Here is a 17,326-nt window from a genome sequence, read left to right as displayed (position 1 = left end):
CACATACCTGGCAGACCAGGGAAGCATCATTTGTTACATTGCTTCCTTGGTCATTCACTGTCACATTCGTTCAGGCCTCAATGTCCTGGATCTGGTTAAAGGCTGTGGATTACACATGGGCTCTTGTGACTGAGGCCTTGGGTTCCTGGAAAAGGTTGAACCCCAGCCTCCATTTTAGCAAGAGTAGGAGGGCACTGGCAGCAGCTGAACTAAGACTTGAATGGGAGTGTGGGCCATATAGATTCCTGTGGCTATGAGGACTTTCCAGGTCCTCTTAGAGCAGGTGGTGAGAGCCAGCCCTTTCTCTTCCCTTGTCCCGAGTCAGGATGGGGGAAGAAAGCCCTGGGATTACATTACTGATAGACAACTTTCAGTTTTCTTGGCTGAGGCACCACTGAACCTCTGGGCCAGTTGTGGGGAGGGCCCAACTGGTATTGGTGGTGGTGGGTCCAAAGGAAGAAAAAGATTTTCTTCCTCTTTCCCTCACAACCTCAGTAAAAATAAAAGCCCAGGCTGTGCACTGTTGGCTTACTCCTGTAATCATAGGTATTCACATGGCTGAGATCTGAGGATCACAGTTTGAAGGTAGCCTGGGCAGGAAAGTCTGAGGCTCTTATCTCCAATTAACCACCAAAAAGCAAGCAGTGGAGCTATAGCTCAAGTGGCTTAACAGAAAAAGCTAAGGGGAAGCGCCCAGGCCTTGAGTTCAAGCTCCAGTGCTATCACAAAATAAATTTTTAAAAAACCCTAAACAAATCAGAAACGTGGGTACTCCTAGCATATATTAAGGCCAGCTAGGCCTGAGGATGCCATTTTCTACCAGGGAAATGAAGAAAGAGGTAGGGGAGGAGAGTCTTGCTGAGAAATAACATTAAATCCTGGGGATGAGAGGAAAGGTAGAAGACTCAGGACTGGGGAATTGGAGGCCAGGATAATTTGCTCCGTTTTTAGTACCCCCAGTGGTTAAGCCTTACTCAGCTGACCCCAGAAGCTCAGACCGACTTTTCAGATAAGTTCTCAGCACATTGTCTAATGCTAGTCTACTCCTCCTCCTCCCCTGCAACCCAGGTAACTGAGAGATGGAAGGGGACTGGACAGACATCACGCTGTCGGGTCTCCACTTTAGGCAACTGGAAATGCTCTTCATCCAATTCCCTAACCACATGGGATCCCCTGGGGAAGGAAGTATAGCTGAGCTATGAGTGTTCACACAGGTGTGCACATTTGCTGCATGCATCAGAACTGCTGTACACACACACACACACACACACACACACACACACACACACGTGATCACATATGAGGCCATGAACTGTGGGGAAGTATGTGGGTAAGGGTGGTCAGAAGTGTAGTATGCAGGGCCCATCTCCCTAGGAGGAGACATGGAAGACAGTAAAATGGAGCATGTCTTGGAGAAAATCATCCCAGTGGATAAATAGATGCTGACACCTCCAGGCTTGGCTAACAATGGGTGTGGAGCATGTGTGCCTATTCATGGGACAGGAATTGGGAGGTGGGGGAAGCCCCTGACTAGCCAGATCCCAGCTGCTGATGCTCATGGACAGAAATGCCGGAGGCCCCTGGGGTGAGCCTGGAATATTCTCTTCACTCCCCAGCTCCCCATAGGCCAGCTGCTGGCCCCAGCTTAGGGGTATTAAAAAACAAAAACAAAAAACTACCCAGCTCCTTTACATCAAAGACAAAGAGAAACCTTGTTTGCCTTTTGGCTAATCTGTGGCCCTACTTGCTCGGGCAGCTGGGCTCTGGGCATGTACAGGCATGTATTTATGTGTCCTTGCATGTGCTCATGTGTGGGGTGGTCAAGGCTAGGATATGAACTCCAGGGATACAGATGGTTAGCCCCTAGAGGCTGGCACAAAAGCCCTTCTGCCCCATGATGGGGGTTTCAGGGAGACTAAGTCTGGAGCTGTGATCAAGGCCTGGGAAATCTCTGTAGGCAGAGACCATGGGACAAGGAAGAGGTTTTAGGAGCTGCCAGAGATGGAGACTCTGGACCTTTCTGATCTCCCCCAGTTTTTTGAGAGCCCCCTGGAGTCTCAAATCCTGGAATGCAAGGACAGGCAGGCTTAGGGGGATTTCCAAGGCTCTTGAATCTCAGTGCTGGGAAGACAAACAGTAGACATGAGGACCTCGCCACCTTGTGGGAGCATGTGGTACTCCTCACTAAGTCCCTGGTCTTCTGGAGCTTATGTGGCTGCTGATTACTCCACACTCATGGGAATGATGGGCCTGGGGAGGAAACCCACCCACCATTTACTAGGACAGAAGGAGCATCCCTGGCTGACCCATCATCTCCACCTGTACAGACTAAAATCGATGCCATACAACGCAGCCTAAATATGCTTGAAACATTTTAGATGGCTATAGGAAGGAACCCTAGAGTTCATTTGCCCTAAAGAAACAAGTTCTGGAAGGGAGCTGGGCCCTGTCCAAGATCTGCACTGAAAGTTCCCAACACTTAAGCTCATTTGTTCTCCTGTGAGTAAAGACAAGCTGTCAAGTCAGAACTTCAGTCCTCTGAAGAGGCCTGCAATAGGGGCAGAGCAACAAGAATTCTTGCCATAGGTCAGTAAGGATAGGATGTCTGGGCCTTTGGAGAAGAGGCTGCTCAAAGGGCTCTAGGACTTGAAGCTTAAAAAAACAAATAGTTGGGCTGGGAAGGTGGCTCAGTGGTAGAGCGCTTGCCTTGCATGCATGAGGCCCTGGGTTCGATTCCTCAGCACCACATAAGCAAAAAGAAAAAAGCCGGAAGTGGCGTTATGGCTCAAGTGGTAGAGCGCTAGCCTTGAGCTGAAGAGCTGAGGGACAGCGCCCAGGCCCAGAGTTCAGGCCCCACGACTGGACCCCCCCCAAAAAACAAAAACAAACAAACAAAAAAAACAAATAGTTGGTGTTCAACTATAATCCTAGCTACTGAGGGGCAGAGATTGGGAAGACCATGGTTTGAGGCTATCCAGGCAAAATTTGTGAGGCCCTATAGGTCAGTCAGTTAGTGGTACACGGTAGTTCACAACTATGATCCAAGCTACATGGGAGGGATAAGTAGGCAGATCACAATCTAAGGCTGGTACCAAGCAAAAACTCAAGACCCCATCCCCAAACAAAACAGGTGGCTCAAGTAGTAGGCTAGTTCAAACTCTAGTACAAAGGAAGAAAGAGAAAGAGAAAGAATGAAAAAAAGAAAGGGAGGGAAGGAGGGAGGGAGGAAAGGGAAGAAAACCAGGCACTTTAGTACGAGAGGGAGAGGGGGAGGAGGGGAGAAAGCACACCATGTACCCATGGCTCAATCCTGTAATCCTAACTAGGATCAAGAAAATTGAAGTTCAAGGACAGCTGGGTCAGAAAAGTTCATTAGATTCCATCTCCAAAATAACCAGCAAAAAGGAGGATTGGTGAAGTTCATGGTCAAGTGACAGAGCACTAGCCTGGCTCCAAGTTCAAACTCCAGTGCTGCCATAAAGAAATTATAACAACAAAACTAAACTTGTTGTGTCATTTATGGGAGATTTATCATCTATGGCTGCAATCAGTTACAGACATCAGTCACTTAATACTAAGGAGCCTTGCATGCATTATAATCCTTATTTTACTTTTCCTTAAAAAAAAATTCTGGGCTGGGAAGGTGGCTCAGTGGTAGCTTGCATGCATGAGGCCCTGGGTTCAATTCCTCAGCACTACATAAGCAAAAAGAAAAAAAGCCAGAAGTGGCACTGTGGCTCAAGTGGTAGAGCACTAGCCTTGAGCTGAAGAGCTGAGGGTCAGCGCCCAGGCCCAGAGTTCAGGCCCCACGACCGGACCCCCCCCCAAAAAAAAGTGAACTCCCGGCCTGCATTTGCCAGTGGGTGCTCTATCACTGAAGTTACACCCTCACTCAGGCCTACAATCCATTTTTCAGGGACAAAAACTAAGTTCAGAGCAGGGATCTGAGTCCAGCCATTTTAATTCTAATGAGGATGAGGGCAGGTTAAGTCAAAAATTGCTTGTTTCCACTTTGGGAATCTTGTGCTTGCTGAATTCCTGCCTAGGATCTGCCCTCTAGCAAGGGTGTCTGCCACTTCTCCAGGAGGTGCTACCGCTTCTCCAGGAGGTACAGCCTTAGTGCGCCCTCTGCTGGGAACAAGGAGAAACAGACTGCATCCTACACATTGAAGTGCAAGAATCCTGACCTTAGCTGGCAGGGAACTATGTTCCCTCCTCCCAAATATGGGACATGAGCCATGGGCCAATAGCATGCCACCACCACTGCAGAACGCCCAGTCCAGCCGAGGTCTATCAACCAGCAGGATTGGATTCTCAGGGCTTCCATCTTGGAATCTTATCCATCTTCTCAGACTGCATGCTAGTTCCAAGCCTACCACACTGAGGACCAGGACCCTGGGCTTCATGAACAATGCCAACATGGGTTGGGAAGGTGGCTCAGTGGTAGAGGGCTTGCCTTGCATGCATGAGGCCCTGGGTTTGATTCCTCAGCACTACATAAGCAAAAAGATAAAAGCCGGAAGTGGTGCTGTGGCTCAAGAGGTAGAGCGCTAGCCTTGAGCTGAAGAGCTGAGGGACAGCGCCCAGGCCCAGAGTTCAGGCCCCATGACCGGACCTAAAAACAAACAAACAAACAAACAATGCCAACAGGGCTCATCACAGGACATGGGATTTGTTTAGAGCACTGCCACGTGTGCAGTAGAATGAGGAATCCAAAGGAGCAGCAGGTAAAGGGCAAAGGGCACCTTGGAAGGGTTGTGGAGAGCCAGGCAGTATGCTGGGCTCAAAGAATAGATATTCTCTGAATAGTCTGAGAGAGAAAACGGTAGTAAAGTTGGGTCAGTCAGTGTGGACAAAAGCACAAAGAACAGATGCCTTGGCATATCCACCCTGGACTACTTGGTTTGGATTTGTGCTTGCTACTAAGTAGGCCTCAGTGAGAGCAGCTATCCAGGAAATAAGGGCAGTATTAAAGTTTGGGTTAATTGCTTCAGTAACCTCAAGTTAATTAACATTGGGTTAATTGCTTAGTAAAGCTCAAGTTAGTCCTGGGATCTCAGGAAGTAGAGGAAGCAGGCGTTAATGAAGGACAGCCAATGTTCTGTTTTTATCTGCTTTTGCCATTTTCTTTCAGGAGCAGAAGGAAGGAAAGTGGGTTCTGGAAGATGAAGGCGTCAGAAGAATAAAAAGTTCAACAGAAGGCCCTTCTACCCTAAACACAGGCATCCAAGAGGGAAGCAACTTGCAGTCCTTCTTTCCCCCCATACACAGCCCTCCAGTTGCACACTAGGTCACCCCACCTCTCTCTACAGACTAGTCAAAGGCAAGAGACCCAAACACCTCTCTTCTGTGCTCACTTCTTTTCCTGCTGTTCCAATCCCTAAAATTCTGTTCCTGGGGAAAGAGAGCTCCAATGCTTATAACCTTCCTTTCAACTCTGTTCAGAAGCTTCATTACCAGGCTGCACAACGGACTTCTATCTGGTAATGCCAGCCACTTCCAGCTGGCAGTGTCTGAGATAGGTCAGTATGCAGGAATGCTTATCTATGCAAGGCAGGATGGGGATGGCCACTGTGGCAGGACACGGGCAGTCACAGGCCACTTGTTCCGGTGTGTGTGTGTGTGGGGGGGGGAATGCCTGAAAGCAGGAGAGAAAGGCCAGGAGACAAGATATGAGTTTATTTGTCATAGAAGTCCAAATGAGCTCCAGACTGGAATGTGTCTGATTGGAGCAAGCTCAGCAGTTTCTGGGCTGATGTCTTGCAATCCACCAGCTCCCCCTTTGACTTCAGCTCCTGCAGACTTTTTCGCAAGTGTGGGTCCACAGAGGTCTCCCGGGCCAACTGCTGCATGTCTGTGTCTAGGGGACCTAGATAATGAAAAGCAGCATCATAAAAATGGCAGGTCATGGGTTCCTCACTGCTTGTGGAGGGCAGGGCTGAGTCAGGTCTGGCCAAAGGCAACTGAAGTCTGGTCTGTCTAAGCTTTCCCACCTTTACCTGTATCTCCTTCCCACTTGCTAATATCTAGTGACATTGAAAGGTCAATGTTCAGCTCAGCTACCTCTAATACCCTAGTCTTCTCTTGAATTTGTTCGATTTTTTTCTTTTTCTACCATCTTGTCTTAAACTCAGGGGCTGAGCTTTTTTTTTTTTTTGGCCAGGGCTAGTGCTCTACCACTTGGGCTACAGCCCCACTTCTGGCTTTTTTGGTGATTAATTGGAGATAAAAAGTCTCATGAACTTTCCTGCCTGGGCTGGCTTTGAACTAAGATTCACAGATCTAGGATTACAGGTGTGAGCCATGGGTACCTGGCTTGTTTTCTTTTTCTTCTCTCTTTTTTTAAGATACTGGGGCCTAAACTTAGGGCTTCATGCTCTCACTTGTTTTTTGTTTTGCCCATGGCTGGCATTCTACTATTTGATCCACATCTCCAGTCCACAAAACCCCATCTTTTACAGTTTTCCTGTCACAAGAGGGTAGCAGACAATTATATACAGTGTGATAAGTTCCATATAGTAATTATTAGTGTTGCCATTAGAAGGTTCTTCAGTGCCATTTTCATATGTATGATCTCATTCAGTCCCCAACTACCCTGTGAGACAGGTACCATCTTACTCATTCACAACGAGGATTCAAATCTTGCTCTTCTCTTAAATTCCTAATATGTCAGACTTCCTACCCCACTTTCTAGTCCAATCAACTCCTTACTCTTTCTCTACATCTCCTGTCAGCTCTAACTTCCATGGAGTCTTTATCTCTCTAAGGAGTGAAGAATATTTAGAGAAAATATGTTCTGTGGGTCCTTTCCTCCTTAGGAAAGGCCCTTTGGCTAACCAACACAGAGGACCAATCAGGTCTAGAGGACAAGGATGGCAGTACCTCCCACCTACCTGGGGCATAGCTCAGCACCCTCACACTAGGTTCCTCAGAGGCCAGGACCTGGCACATCATGTTACGAGCAGCCTTTCCAGCACAATACAACGCCCAGCCCTTGAAGGGCTTCAGGGCACAGATGGATGATATGTTAACCACAGTCCTTTTGAAGCCAGGGCTGTCAGGGAAGGCCTTCAGGATGCCAGCAGTCAGGCAGAGCATGGAGGTCAAGTTCAGAGCCCAGTAGCTGTTCACTTCAGTTGGGTCGTTTGCGTTCAGGAAGCCTTTGGAGACATCTCCTAGAGTAGCTGAAAAAGCAGACCACAGAAATAATGAAGTTCAGGAGGATCTTTCTGCTCCCTCAGCACTCCCCAAATTCTGATCCAAATGGAGAGGGGGCATCTGCGAGCACTTTGCAAGGCTCTTCCCCCTTTCACCAACTGTGCAGATAGACCAGGGGACCACCAACCATCCTAGCTGCAGACTGAGAAGGCTCCTTGCCTTGCTGGCCAACTAGGAATCGGGGAGCTCCAGAGGCCTTTCGGGAAACTGCTGGGGGCCGCTATGTCCCGACTCCCGGCGCCGCTAGAGGGTGCTGCGGAGGCGGCTGGGAAAGTTCTACAGGTGATTTGGGGAACCAGGCCCCGACATCTGGGAACCTTCCTCTGCGACGCCCCTCCTCCGTCTGCCGCTCCCGCTGGGACCCCTAGGCGCTGGCGATCGCCTCGCTGCGAGTGCGCGATCCGCGGAGAGTCCGCCTCCTCCCCACCCCCGGGACGGGGGACAGGGATCGGGGACGGAGGGGGGGGGCTTACCTGCGTTGTTGATGAGCAGCAGCCGCTGCAGCCCCTCGGGCCTGGGGAGCTCGCGCACGGCGTCCAGCAGCCGCTGCAGGTCGGCCTCGGAGCCCAGGTCCGCCGGCACACTCAGCACGCGCAGGCCGGGCCGCTCGGCGCCCAGCTCGGCCTCCAGCTGCCGCAGCGCCTCGTCATTACGGGCGCTGAGGAGCAGCACCGACCCGGGCGACAGCAGCCGGGCCAGGAGCGGGGCCAGCGCGCGGCCGAAGCCGCGGGACGCCCCGGTCAGCACGCACAGGGCGCGGCCCAGGGCGCCCTCCTGGCGGCTGCCACCCTCCATGCCACCGACCGGACCGATCGCTGGCTGGGCTCCGGGAGCTGAGACCGGATCCGGGCGGCCGGAGGGGCAGGGGCGGGGCCCGAGCGTCCCGAGCGCCTGGCCGGGTGACCGACGTCTTCCAATCCGCAGTGGGGGGACGGAAGTGCGGGAGCGGATCGACCCGAATCGGCGCGAAAACGCAGGAAGTACCGCCCTGCCCTTCCCGCGTCATCGCCGCACGCTCACCCCGTGCTGGGGCACGTGCTCGCCTTTCCTCCCAGGTCTCCACGCGACTTCCTTCCCGGCGGACCTCCTCCAGGGCGGGAGGCCTCGCCTGGGCCCGGCTTCCCAGCCCCTGGCCCGGGACAGCCCTGGAGGGACCGTGCCCAAGTTAGGGCGTGTTCCGCCTTGGCCCTCTGGGTAGCTTTCTCCTGGGCGAAGCTGTCTCCTCCCCCAGGAGGCTTCTGCGGGAGAGCCACAGTAAGCCGTTTCCCCTCCTCCTCTGCCAGTGGGGTCGGCTCACACCCTCATCCTGGCCGCTCAGGAGACCGAGATCTGGAGGCTGGTGGTTCGAGGCCCAGTCTGTGCAGAAAAGATTCCAAGACTGCCCATCTCCAAAATAACCAGCAAAGAACAGGGGTGAAGCAGAGCCTCAAGTGGTAGAGCCCTAGCGAACGAAGGCCTAAGTTCTAACCTCAGTACCACCGACAACCAAGACTTCACACCGTTCCCCACTGATTTGGCTATGTTGTACCCAATCTCTCTACCTCTCTAGGGTTGCTGAGTCTTCTTTCACTAACGCATATTCTCTAGGATTTTGCACTAAGGGATTTTTAATTACCTACCCCCCTCAACTCTCCAGTTCTTAGAAGACAGGTTGGTGAAGGTTCGATATCAGTCAGTGATTCCTTGGACAGTATTGAACTTCCTTGTGCCACGTGCCAGGCTTTGAAGTAAAAGGATAGCTAAAAAGCAGATGTGTCTCTTCTGAACCTAGCTGCACCCATGGGGAGCCATTGGGGAACAGCCCAAATCACAGAGAGCCTGGGAAGTTCTTCCCTTCGGAGGAAGATGTTTATCCTCCTCTAAGATGCCATACTGCCAGTCTCCAACATAGCCTGCACACGTCTTTTTACAACAGCAGAGTGGTTCACGTATTGTCTATATACTGGAGTCACTGAAGGAGTTCACAAATACTGTGTCTCATGGACCGAGGTCTGACAAAGGAGGTAAGTAGAGAAATTGGCTACATTTGATTCAGGATCTGTAAGGCTAAGCCAGTATGGTGGAACACACCTATAATCTCAACATTCAGGAGACAGAGGCAGGAGAATTTTGTGTTCAAGGACAGACTGGGCTATCTAGTGAGATGTTCTCAGAAAACTAAGGGCGTGTAGTTTGGTGGTAGAGCACTTGCCTAGGGCTCTGGGTTCTCTCCCCAGCAGCTGAAAGAAAAAAAAAAAATAGTCGGCAGGTTATTAATATTGTACTTTCCCCAGATTTTGACCAGTGAACTTGCTGTGTGAGGTTAATGATTAATATTGTAGCTTTCCCAGTTTTAACCAGTGACCATGTTTTATAGAAGAGACATAGGGCATATTATGTCAATGTTATGAGATAGTTACCGAAGTATTTAGAAGCAAAAGAGCATCACATCTACCACATACTCTCAAATCCTTCAGAAAAGTGAATGAGTAAAATCAAGTATGGAAAAATTGTGAACATGTAGACCAACTGAATTATTACTGTGCAGTTCCTTATTCTTTCAATCTTTTCAAAGTCTGAAATTATTTTTAAATAACCAAGTTTTTAAAGTGAATCCTACTTACACGTCAATAATAAAAGGACCAATACCCCACTAAAAAAACAGGCATAGGATCTTCATAGACATTTCTCCAAAAAGCGTATACAAATGATTGATAAGAGCATGAAGGCAGGTTCAAAATCTTTATTAACAGTCTCTGGAGGAATAGAATCTATTGGAGGGCATTCATTGGATTGGCTTGCACAGTTGATGGCTGGATAGACCCGCAATGGCAGTGTGCACATAGACAGTTAGAGAACCTGAGTAGATGCTTAGTCCAAGAAGCTGAAAGCCTCACAACAAGCCGCACCAATGATGCAGGTGTCCACTCCAAGACTGAAAGTCTTGAGAGCGGGGCTATCGTGTAATCCTAGCTACTAGCAAGTTTGAAATCTGAACATTTTGGTTTGAAGCCAAATCTAAAAGAACCTTATCTCCAATTAACTATCAAAGAACTGAAAGTGAATGTGTGACTCACATGCCAGCCTTGATTGGGGGGAGGGGAGGAAGCTGAGCAATGCTGGGCACTTGTGGCTCATACCTTTAATCCTAGCTACTCAGGAGGGTAAGATCTGAGGATCGTGGTACAAAGCCAGCATAAGTAGGAAAGTCTATGAGACTCTTATCTCCAATTAACTACCAAAAAGTCAGAAGTAGAGCTGTGGCTCAAGTGATAGAGTGCTGGCATTGAGCAAAAAATGCATACACACAAAACAAAACACCTCAGGGATAGTGCCAAGGCCATGAGTTCAAGCCCTAGGACCAGCACACTCATACACAAAAAGGCCAGCAAGAGTGTAAGGCCTGACTTCAAGCCTCAGCATCCATGCACACGTACACACACACACACACACACACACACACACACACACACACACACAGACTGAAAGCCTGGAAGCTTTCTGGAGAGTCACCAATATGAGTCCTTAAAAGGCTGAAGAAGCTGGAGCCTCCTTTTCACAGGCAATGGTGGCAACAGCAGATGAACTTGCTCAGAAAGAGTAGAGCTCTAGCCTCTAGCCAGCTTTCTCCTTTTTCCACTTGTATTCTGTTTGGCTCCCTCGCCTACTGGATGGTATTGCCCACATTCAGGGCAGGTCTTCTCCTCTTAGTTGCTGTCTCACCGGGCAGACTCTGGAAACACTCACAGACAGACCCAGAAGTGCACTTTACTACCCTGTCAGGCATCTCTCATTCCAATCAAACTGGCAATAAAGATTAACCATCACAGCATCATTAGCCATCAGAGAAATGCAAATCAAGCCCAAAATATCATTTCACATTCATTAGGACAGCTGTAAGATTAGAAAATAAAAGACAGTAACAAATGTTGGCAAGGGTGCAGAGGAATTAGAACCTCATAAAATAATCAAGTTGCTTTAGTTGATGAGGAGTAAGTTTATTTTTAAAAATTCAGCTAACGAATGTAGAAGAAATGATAGAGTTTTAAATATCACCATTTTTGCAATCTGTAATGAAACAACTGAATGAGTCAAAGACTGATGATTCATTATGATTAGATGAAAAATTAATGGAGAAATTTACAACAAAGGGACAGGAATATGGAAAACTGAGTTTGTTAGTTTGGATATCTCAGAGTGAGCAAACCACACCTAACTAGTTTATTTTTCTCCCCTCTGTTACTGGGGCTTAAACTCAGGGCCTAAGCACTGTCTCTTAGCTTTATGTTCAAGGCTGGTTGGTGATCCACCATATGAGCCACAGACCACTTCTGGCTTTTGAAGACAAGAGTCTTACAGACTTTCCTTCTCAGGCTGGCTTTGAACCTTGATCCTCAGAACTCAGCTCCTGAGTAGCTAGAATTACAGGTGTGAGCCACCACCTCCCAGCTCATGTAGTTTTAAGGCCCTCTATTACATGCCTTTGGATGTGATACAATGCAACACCTATGATACTACCTGTAAAGTATTTGGATGGGGAGAAAAAATTAAGAAAACAGAAAAAAAAAAATCAGAACATGAGATTTTGTGTCAAAAGCATGCAAAAAAGGTGGGAAGGACTGTTTTGTATTAGGGACATAAGAGCTTTAAAGGGTCTTATTGGATTCTAATTCAACCAAACTGGTGTAAAAATACTTTCCTTCTCCCAGTGCTATGATAAAACCCAGGGCTTTGTGCATGCTAGTGAAGCACTGAGCTACATGCCAGCCTAATAATACTTTATATAATGGGCTTTGTATGGCAACATGACACTGGAGCATAGATCGAGTGCTGCAGCCACTAGCCAAGGAGCTTCTGGAGCCACCAGAAGTGGAAGAGCCTAGAAATCAACCTCCTCTGGAATCTTTGGAATGAGGTCAGCCCTGCTGATAGCAGGACTTTGGACTTTTATCCTTCAGAAACTGCCAGAAAATAAAATTATGTTTAGTTGACTAGTTTGGGAAAGGGATACTAGGAAGGGAAAATGATGGAGGGGAGACTCACATCAAGATGCATTGTAGCACTGGTGGCTCACACCTGAAATCGTAGCTACTCAGAAGTCTGAGATCTCGGGCTGGGAAGGTGGCTCAGTGGTAGAGCGCTTGCCTTGCATGCCTGAGGCCCTGGGTTTGATTCCTCAGCACCACATAAGCAAAAAGAAAAAAGCCGGAAGTGGCGCTGTGGCTCAAGTGGCAGAGCACTAGCCTTGAGCTGAAGAGCTGAGGGACAGTGCCCAGGCCCAGAGTTCAGGCCCCACGACCGGACCAAAAAAAAAAAGAAGTCTGAGATCTCAGAATCTCAATCAAAGCCGGCCTGGATAGCAAAGTCCATGAGACTTTTATCTTTAATAAACTAACAACAAAAAAAAAAAAACAGAAATGGAGCTGTGGTTCAAGTGGTAGAGTGCTAGCCTTGAGTAAAGGAAGCTCAGATACACAGGCCCTGAGTTCCAGCCCCAGGACACACACACACACACACACACACACACACACTACATTGTATGGACATATTAGATGAAATCCCATTGTATAACTAGTTGGTACTAATTAAGCTAAATAAAAATTGGTTAAGTTACCCATTTTGTGGTAATTTATTACAGCATCTCCATAAAACAAATAGGGATATTAGTGTATATACACACATACACACAAATAGTAGTCAAACTATATGTAATTTGTTTATGTATTTTCACAAATTTTCTACAGTAGATATGTTGCTTTAAAATTTGGGCATGTAGAAGGTGAGCAAATTTCCTATCAGACAAGATAAAATTTGAGTGCAAAGCTCAAAGTTCTCATGGTAATTCCCTCTGTGTAAGCTGGCCACTGTGGTGTGGGGCCTCTGCTGGTTCTCCCCTGCCTCCAGCTCCTGGCTTCACTTTACTTGGTGTCTGTGCTTTCTGGTTACACTGACCAGGAATCAGGTTTGCTCTTTTCTCTTACCATCTTGCTTCCTGCCCAGCCTGACCCCAGTTTGCCTCATCCTGGATCCCCACACCAGAGTAGCCCTACATTGTCCCAGAGCACAGAGGGAAGGATAATCAGAAACATGGGATGGAAACATGCTCACACCACTCTGAACGCAATGAGCGTTTTCCAGCCTTCAAGGGCTGGAGATTACGGTGTCATTATTTGGATCTTCAACCACCTCGAAAGGCCCTTATACTAAAGGTGTGGTCTCCAGCCTGAGGCACTCTCTGAGCTGGTGGAACCTCTAGAAGGTGGAATGTTGAGTATAAGGAAGTTAGGTCGTGGAGAGCGGAGTCCTCCAAGGGGACATTGATCCTCTGGTCTCTTTTTCTCTTTCAATTTCCTGGCTGCTGTGAAATACCACCACACACCCCACCGTTCTGTTTTCTTACCACAAGCCAGAAACAACAGAGCCAATTGATTCTAGACCCATGGACTGGCCCCTCTGGCACTGAACTGAACCAATCATTTCCTCTTTTTTTTTTTTTTTTTGGTTGGTTGTGAGGCTTGAGCCTAGGCCTGGGCGCTGTCCCTGGGCTCTTTTGCACAAGCCTAGCTCTATACCACTTTGAGCCACGACATCACTTCTGGTTTTCTGGTGGTTATTTGGAGATAAGAGTCACAGACTTTCCTGTCTGGGCAGGCTTCGAACCCCAATCCTCAGATCTCAGCCTCCTGAGTACTAGAATGACAGGCGTGAGCCCCTAGTGCCCGGGCTTCATTTTCTCCTTTTAGTATGCCGAGCTGTAACCATCTCTTCATATTGGAAAAGCAGGCATGGAATCTGGAAGTGGAAAGTGGGCCCAGCAAGGGAGGCACGGGAGAATGGTGTCAGGGTTTTGGACAGACAGAGGACTCCTCCCCACAGCACTCTCCGCATCCCCAGCACGGTTTGCGCCGACGTCCTCAACCCGCCGCCAGGTGGCACCAAAGCGCAACGGAGACCTGGTGGATTGTTCACCAGTGGGTAGAGAGAGGCTGGGCCGGTGTCCTACTGTGTACCCTGGCTCTTCCCTGGGGATTGAAATTGCCCTGAAGACGTGAGAAAACTGCTTGTTAGGAATGCCAGAGCCAAAGTGGACATTTTACAGGGAGACTAAGCGTTGCCCAAATCAGGCCTGGGCAACCTGGTAAGGGAATAAGGTTGTCCAAGGATTAGAAGAGTTGAGATAAACCCACATTTCCTGGGATCCTAGGTTAATCAAGGAGCATGCAAAGGTTTATCTTTGCCCAGGAGGAGCACGGGTGGCTGGAAGAGTCAAAGTGACCTTGAGTCTGGTCTCCCATGCATGTGTCAAAACCTGGAAAGTATAGGAAAACCCACTAAACTCTTTCTTTCTTTTCTTTTTGGTCAGTTGTGGGGCCTGAACTCTGAGCCTGGGCTCTGCCCCTCAACTCTTCAGCTCAAGGCTAGCGCTCTACCACTTGAGCCACAGCGCCACTTCCTACACTCTACCTGTAAAGCCTGCAGCAGCAAACGATAAAAGGCCGGGATGCCACTTGCCTGGGCGATGAGGGTCAAAGACTCCCTTAAAGCTACAAATGCGCCTACATCTTAGACACACCCCTGGTGAGAAGTAAGACGGAAGAAACACTACTTGAGAAAAAAATTGAAAGTAAAAACAAAACACATTTAGACATGACCAAACTTACCTGGTGGTGGTGGTGTGTTTTGGTTTGGTTTGAGTGGACATTTGGAATAATAGATACTTAAAGTAGAGGAAGAGTGTGTCATAGAGTAGAATGGAAAGTTACATGTTTTTTTTTTTTAACCAAACTTAAATTTGTGCTTGTGAAATGGATATTGGCTATAAAGTTTCATAAATAGTAATCACATAAGAACAAATTCTAAGAAGCAGAAATTATATAGATTGGATTCTCTAGCCACACCACAAACACTACGCTTTATGATTGTCAAAACAAAGCAAAATCGTTTGAAAATTGGGAAGATTAATCCATTTGCATTAAGGAGAAATCAGGATTATCACATCAGATTCTGTAGAGAAAGAAAGAATAAGAAATATAGCATATAAGTCTAAGATACATGGACAGATCTATATTTAAAGATATATATTCTTAGACTTAAAATGAGTGACAGTGGCTTACTCCTTTAGTCATAAGTATTCAGGGGGTTGTGACCTGGAGGATAAGATTTGGTTGAAGGAGGGAAGAGTGAAAGACTTGCCCACTGGCACTCAGCCCAATGCCTCCTGCTCAGCTACATGTATAAAAGAGATGTGTATGGTTCCAATGGTGCTGGCTTTATAATTATCATATATTCTCCATATTTTCTCCTTCCTGCTGCATGCAGGGGGAAAAAGTACAGTAATATATATGCTCTTTTTGGGGGAGGGGGGTTCGTTGGCAGTGAGGGGACCAAAGCAGGAGCTCCACCACTGCATTGTAGTGAAAGTGCCACAAGGTGGCAGCAAAGTCCCAAGCTTTTCTGCTGATCCAAGTTACAGTAAGTAACCTTCATCCTGAATCTAAAGTGTTGTGAAGCTACTCTTAGCTCTCTCCATATCCTTTGGTCCTCAGACTAGCTTTCTGTCATTCCACGCCTCTGTCTCCCACCAAACAAGCAACATGGCCCTGTTTTTCCTTAAACCACTACATTGCTAAGTTCACATTGTGAACTCTACTCAGGTTCGATTCTAGATATAAACCACATCAAGCCACCACTTCATACTAGATGGTGAGGCAATTTTGTTTCATAAAAGATGTATTTCGATTTGTGAGTAAAATAAAGTTTCCTAAGTTGTCACTTCATTTCTTCCTCAGATTTTGGCATCTAGTCTTAAAAGAAATCTATGAGAGATGTCCCAAAGGTGAGGAGATTAAGTCAGCATCAGATAGTGAGGCAGGAGCTGAACAGGTAAAGTAGGGAATGAAAGGATGAGAAACTTTACTTATGAATGCAGTAGAGGATCACTGAACGGTTTGAAGCAGATTAGTAAGCTCATTGGATTTTTTAAAAACTTAAATTTGTTGTTAATATTAAGGTGTTATACAGATAGGTTATGATTTCATAAGTAATGAGTACATTTTTTTTGGGGGGGGGGACAATGTCATTCCTTCCTTCACTTCCCTCCAGTTCAGACTTGTTTGAAAAATGCTTATAATCCTAGCTACTCAGGAGGTTAGGATCTGAGGATAATGACTCAGAGCCAGCCTGAGCAGAAAAGTCTGTAACACTCTTATCTCCAATTAACCACCAAAAAGCCAGAAGTGGATATATGCCTCAAATAGTAGAGTGCTAGCTTTGAGCAGAAAAGCTAAGGGATAGCACCCAGGTCCTCCCTAAATTCAAGCTCTAGTGCTGGGGCAGTGGAGGGGGGAGGGGCAGGGGAAATCTGTAGTCAGATGTTTGTGATTCATGCCTGTAATCCTAATACTCAGAAGCTTGAGATCTGAAGATGACTCAAAGCTAGCCAGGAAAGAGAAGTCCAGGAGAATCTTATCTCCAATTAATCACCAAAAAGCCAGAAGTGGAGCTCTGGCTCAAATGGTAGAGCATGCCTGAAGTAAAAAAAAAAAAGCTCAGCTCAGAGACAGTGCTCAGACCCTGAGTTTAAGTCCCAGTACTCGTGCATGCACGAGTGCACGCACATGCGCACACACACACACAATCTGTAAAATGAACTGGAGGAGGCTTAGCATGCTAGGAAAATAAAGTTATAGTCTCAGGTCAGGACCTCCTGGTGGTAGGGCTGGTGTCCAGGCAGCCATAGAGCCCAGTTTGGAATGTGGGGAGAAGGTAGGCAGGGATGGAAGCCGTGCTTGTGCTCACCATTCAAGGATAAGACAATTTTCCCATGTGCATGCGCAACTGCTCACCTCACATCTTCAGCTCCACCTTTCTGCCTCCTTCCTGTGCTATTGCACACCTGCAGGGAAACCAGTGGATGCAGGTCCACATCCTTGCTGAGAAATTTGCTTTGTCACAGGGAATTCAGGGCTGGCTGGGCCTGGGTAGGAGATAACCCTGCAAAGGTTGAGATGCATAGAGTGACAGCCACTGGAGCTCAGAGTCTGTGACTTCAGCTAGCCAGGCCCTCCCTAGGAAAGCCTGGAGAAAAGCTACTGGCCGCTCCTCTGTAGACCCAGCTCCCTGGAGAAGC

The 17,326-nt window shown here is 47.8% G+C and overlaps 2 protein-coding genes across 2 annotated transcripts in view; one reads left to right on the top strand and one right to left on the bottom strand.

Moving 5' to 3' along the window:
* Positions 1–5,658: 5,658 nt before the first annotated feature.
* On the bottom strand, positions 5,659–8,211 carry Spr (sepiapterin reductase). The gene is made up of 3 exons (XM_042699685.1): positions 7,692–8,211; positions 6,894–7,184; positions 5,659–5,869 (listed from the first exon to the last, which is right to left on the bottom strand). Exons 1-3 carry the CDS (start codon positions 8,011–8,013, stop codon positions 5,679–5,681), a joined length of 804 nt encoding a protein of 267 aa, XP_042555619.1. The 5' UTR covers positions 8,014–8,211; the 3' UTR covers positions 5,659–5,678.
* The window catches only part of Exoc6b (exocyst complex component 6B), a 564,774-nt gene continuing 554,595 nt past the window's right edge, over positions 7,148–17,326 (top strand). The window contains exon 1 of the mRNA XM_042699684.1: positions 7,148–7,213. Within this exon, the coding sequence (XP_042555618.1) occupies position 7,213 (1 nt within the window). The 5' untranslated portion in view covers positions 7,148–7,212. The remainder of the gene's footprint in view (positions 7,214–17,326) is intronic.

The sequence above is a fragment of the Dipodomys spectabilis genome, unplaced genomic scaffold (genome assembly GCF_019054845.1).
Source record: "Dipodomys spectabilis isolate Male_0828 unplaced genomic scaffold, ASM1905484v1 ptg000262l, whole genome shotgun sequence".
NCBI lineage: Eukaryota > Metazoa > Chordata > Mammalia > Rodentia > Heteromyidae > Dipodomys > Dipodomys spectabilis.
Note: the sequence above shows the minus strand (reverse complement) of the source record. Positions and strands in the feature narration are given on the sequence as shown.

Coding starts and splice junctions, on each gene's coding strand:
- Spr (XM_042699685.1), bottom strand. CDS start 8,013: ATGGAGGGTGGCAGCCGCCAGGAGGGCGCCCTGGGCCGCGCCCTGTGC. Junction 7,185..7,691: donor GCTGCTCATCAACAACGCAG/GTAAGCCCCCCC, acceptor CTGCTTTTTCAG/CTACTCTAGGAGATGTCTCC. Junction 5,870..6,893: donor GGTGCTGAGCTATGCCCCAG/GTAGGTGGGAGG, acceptor TTCATTATCTAG/GTCCCCTAGACACAGACATG.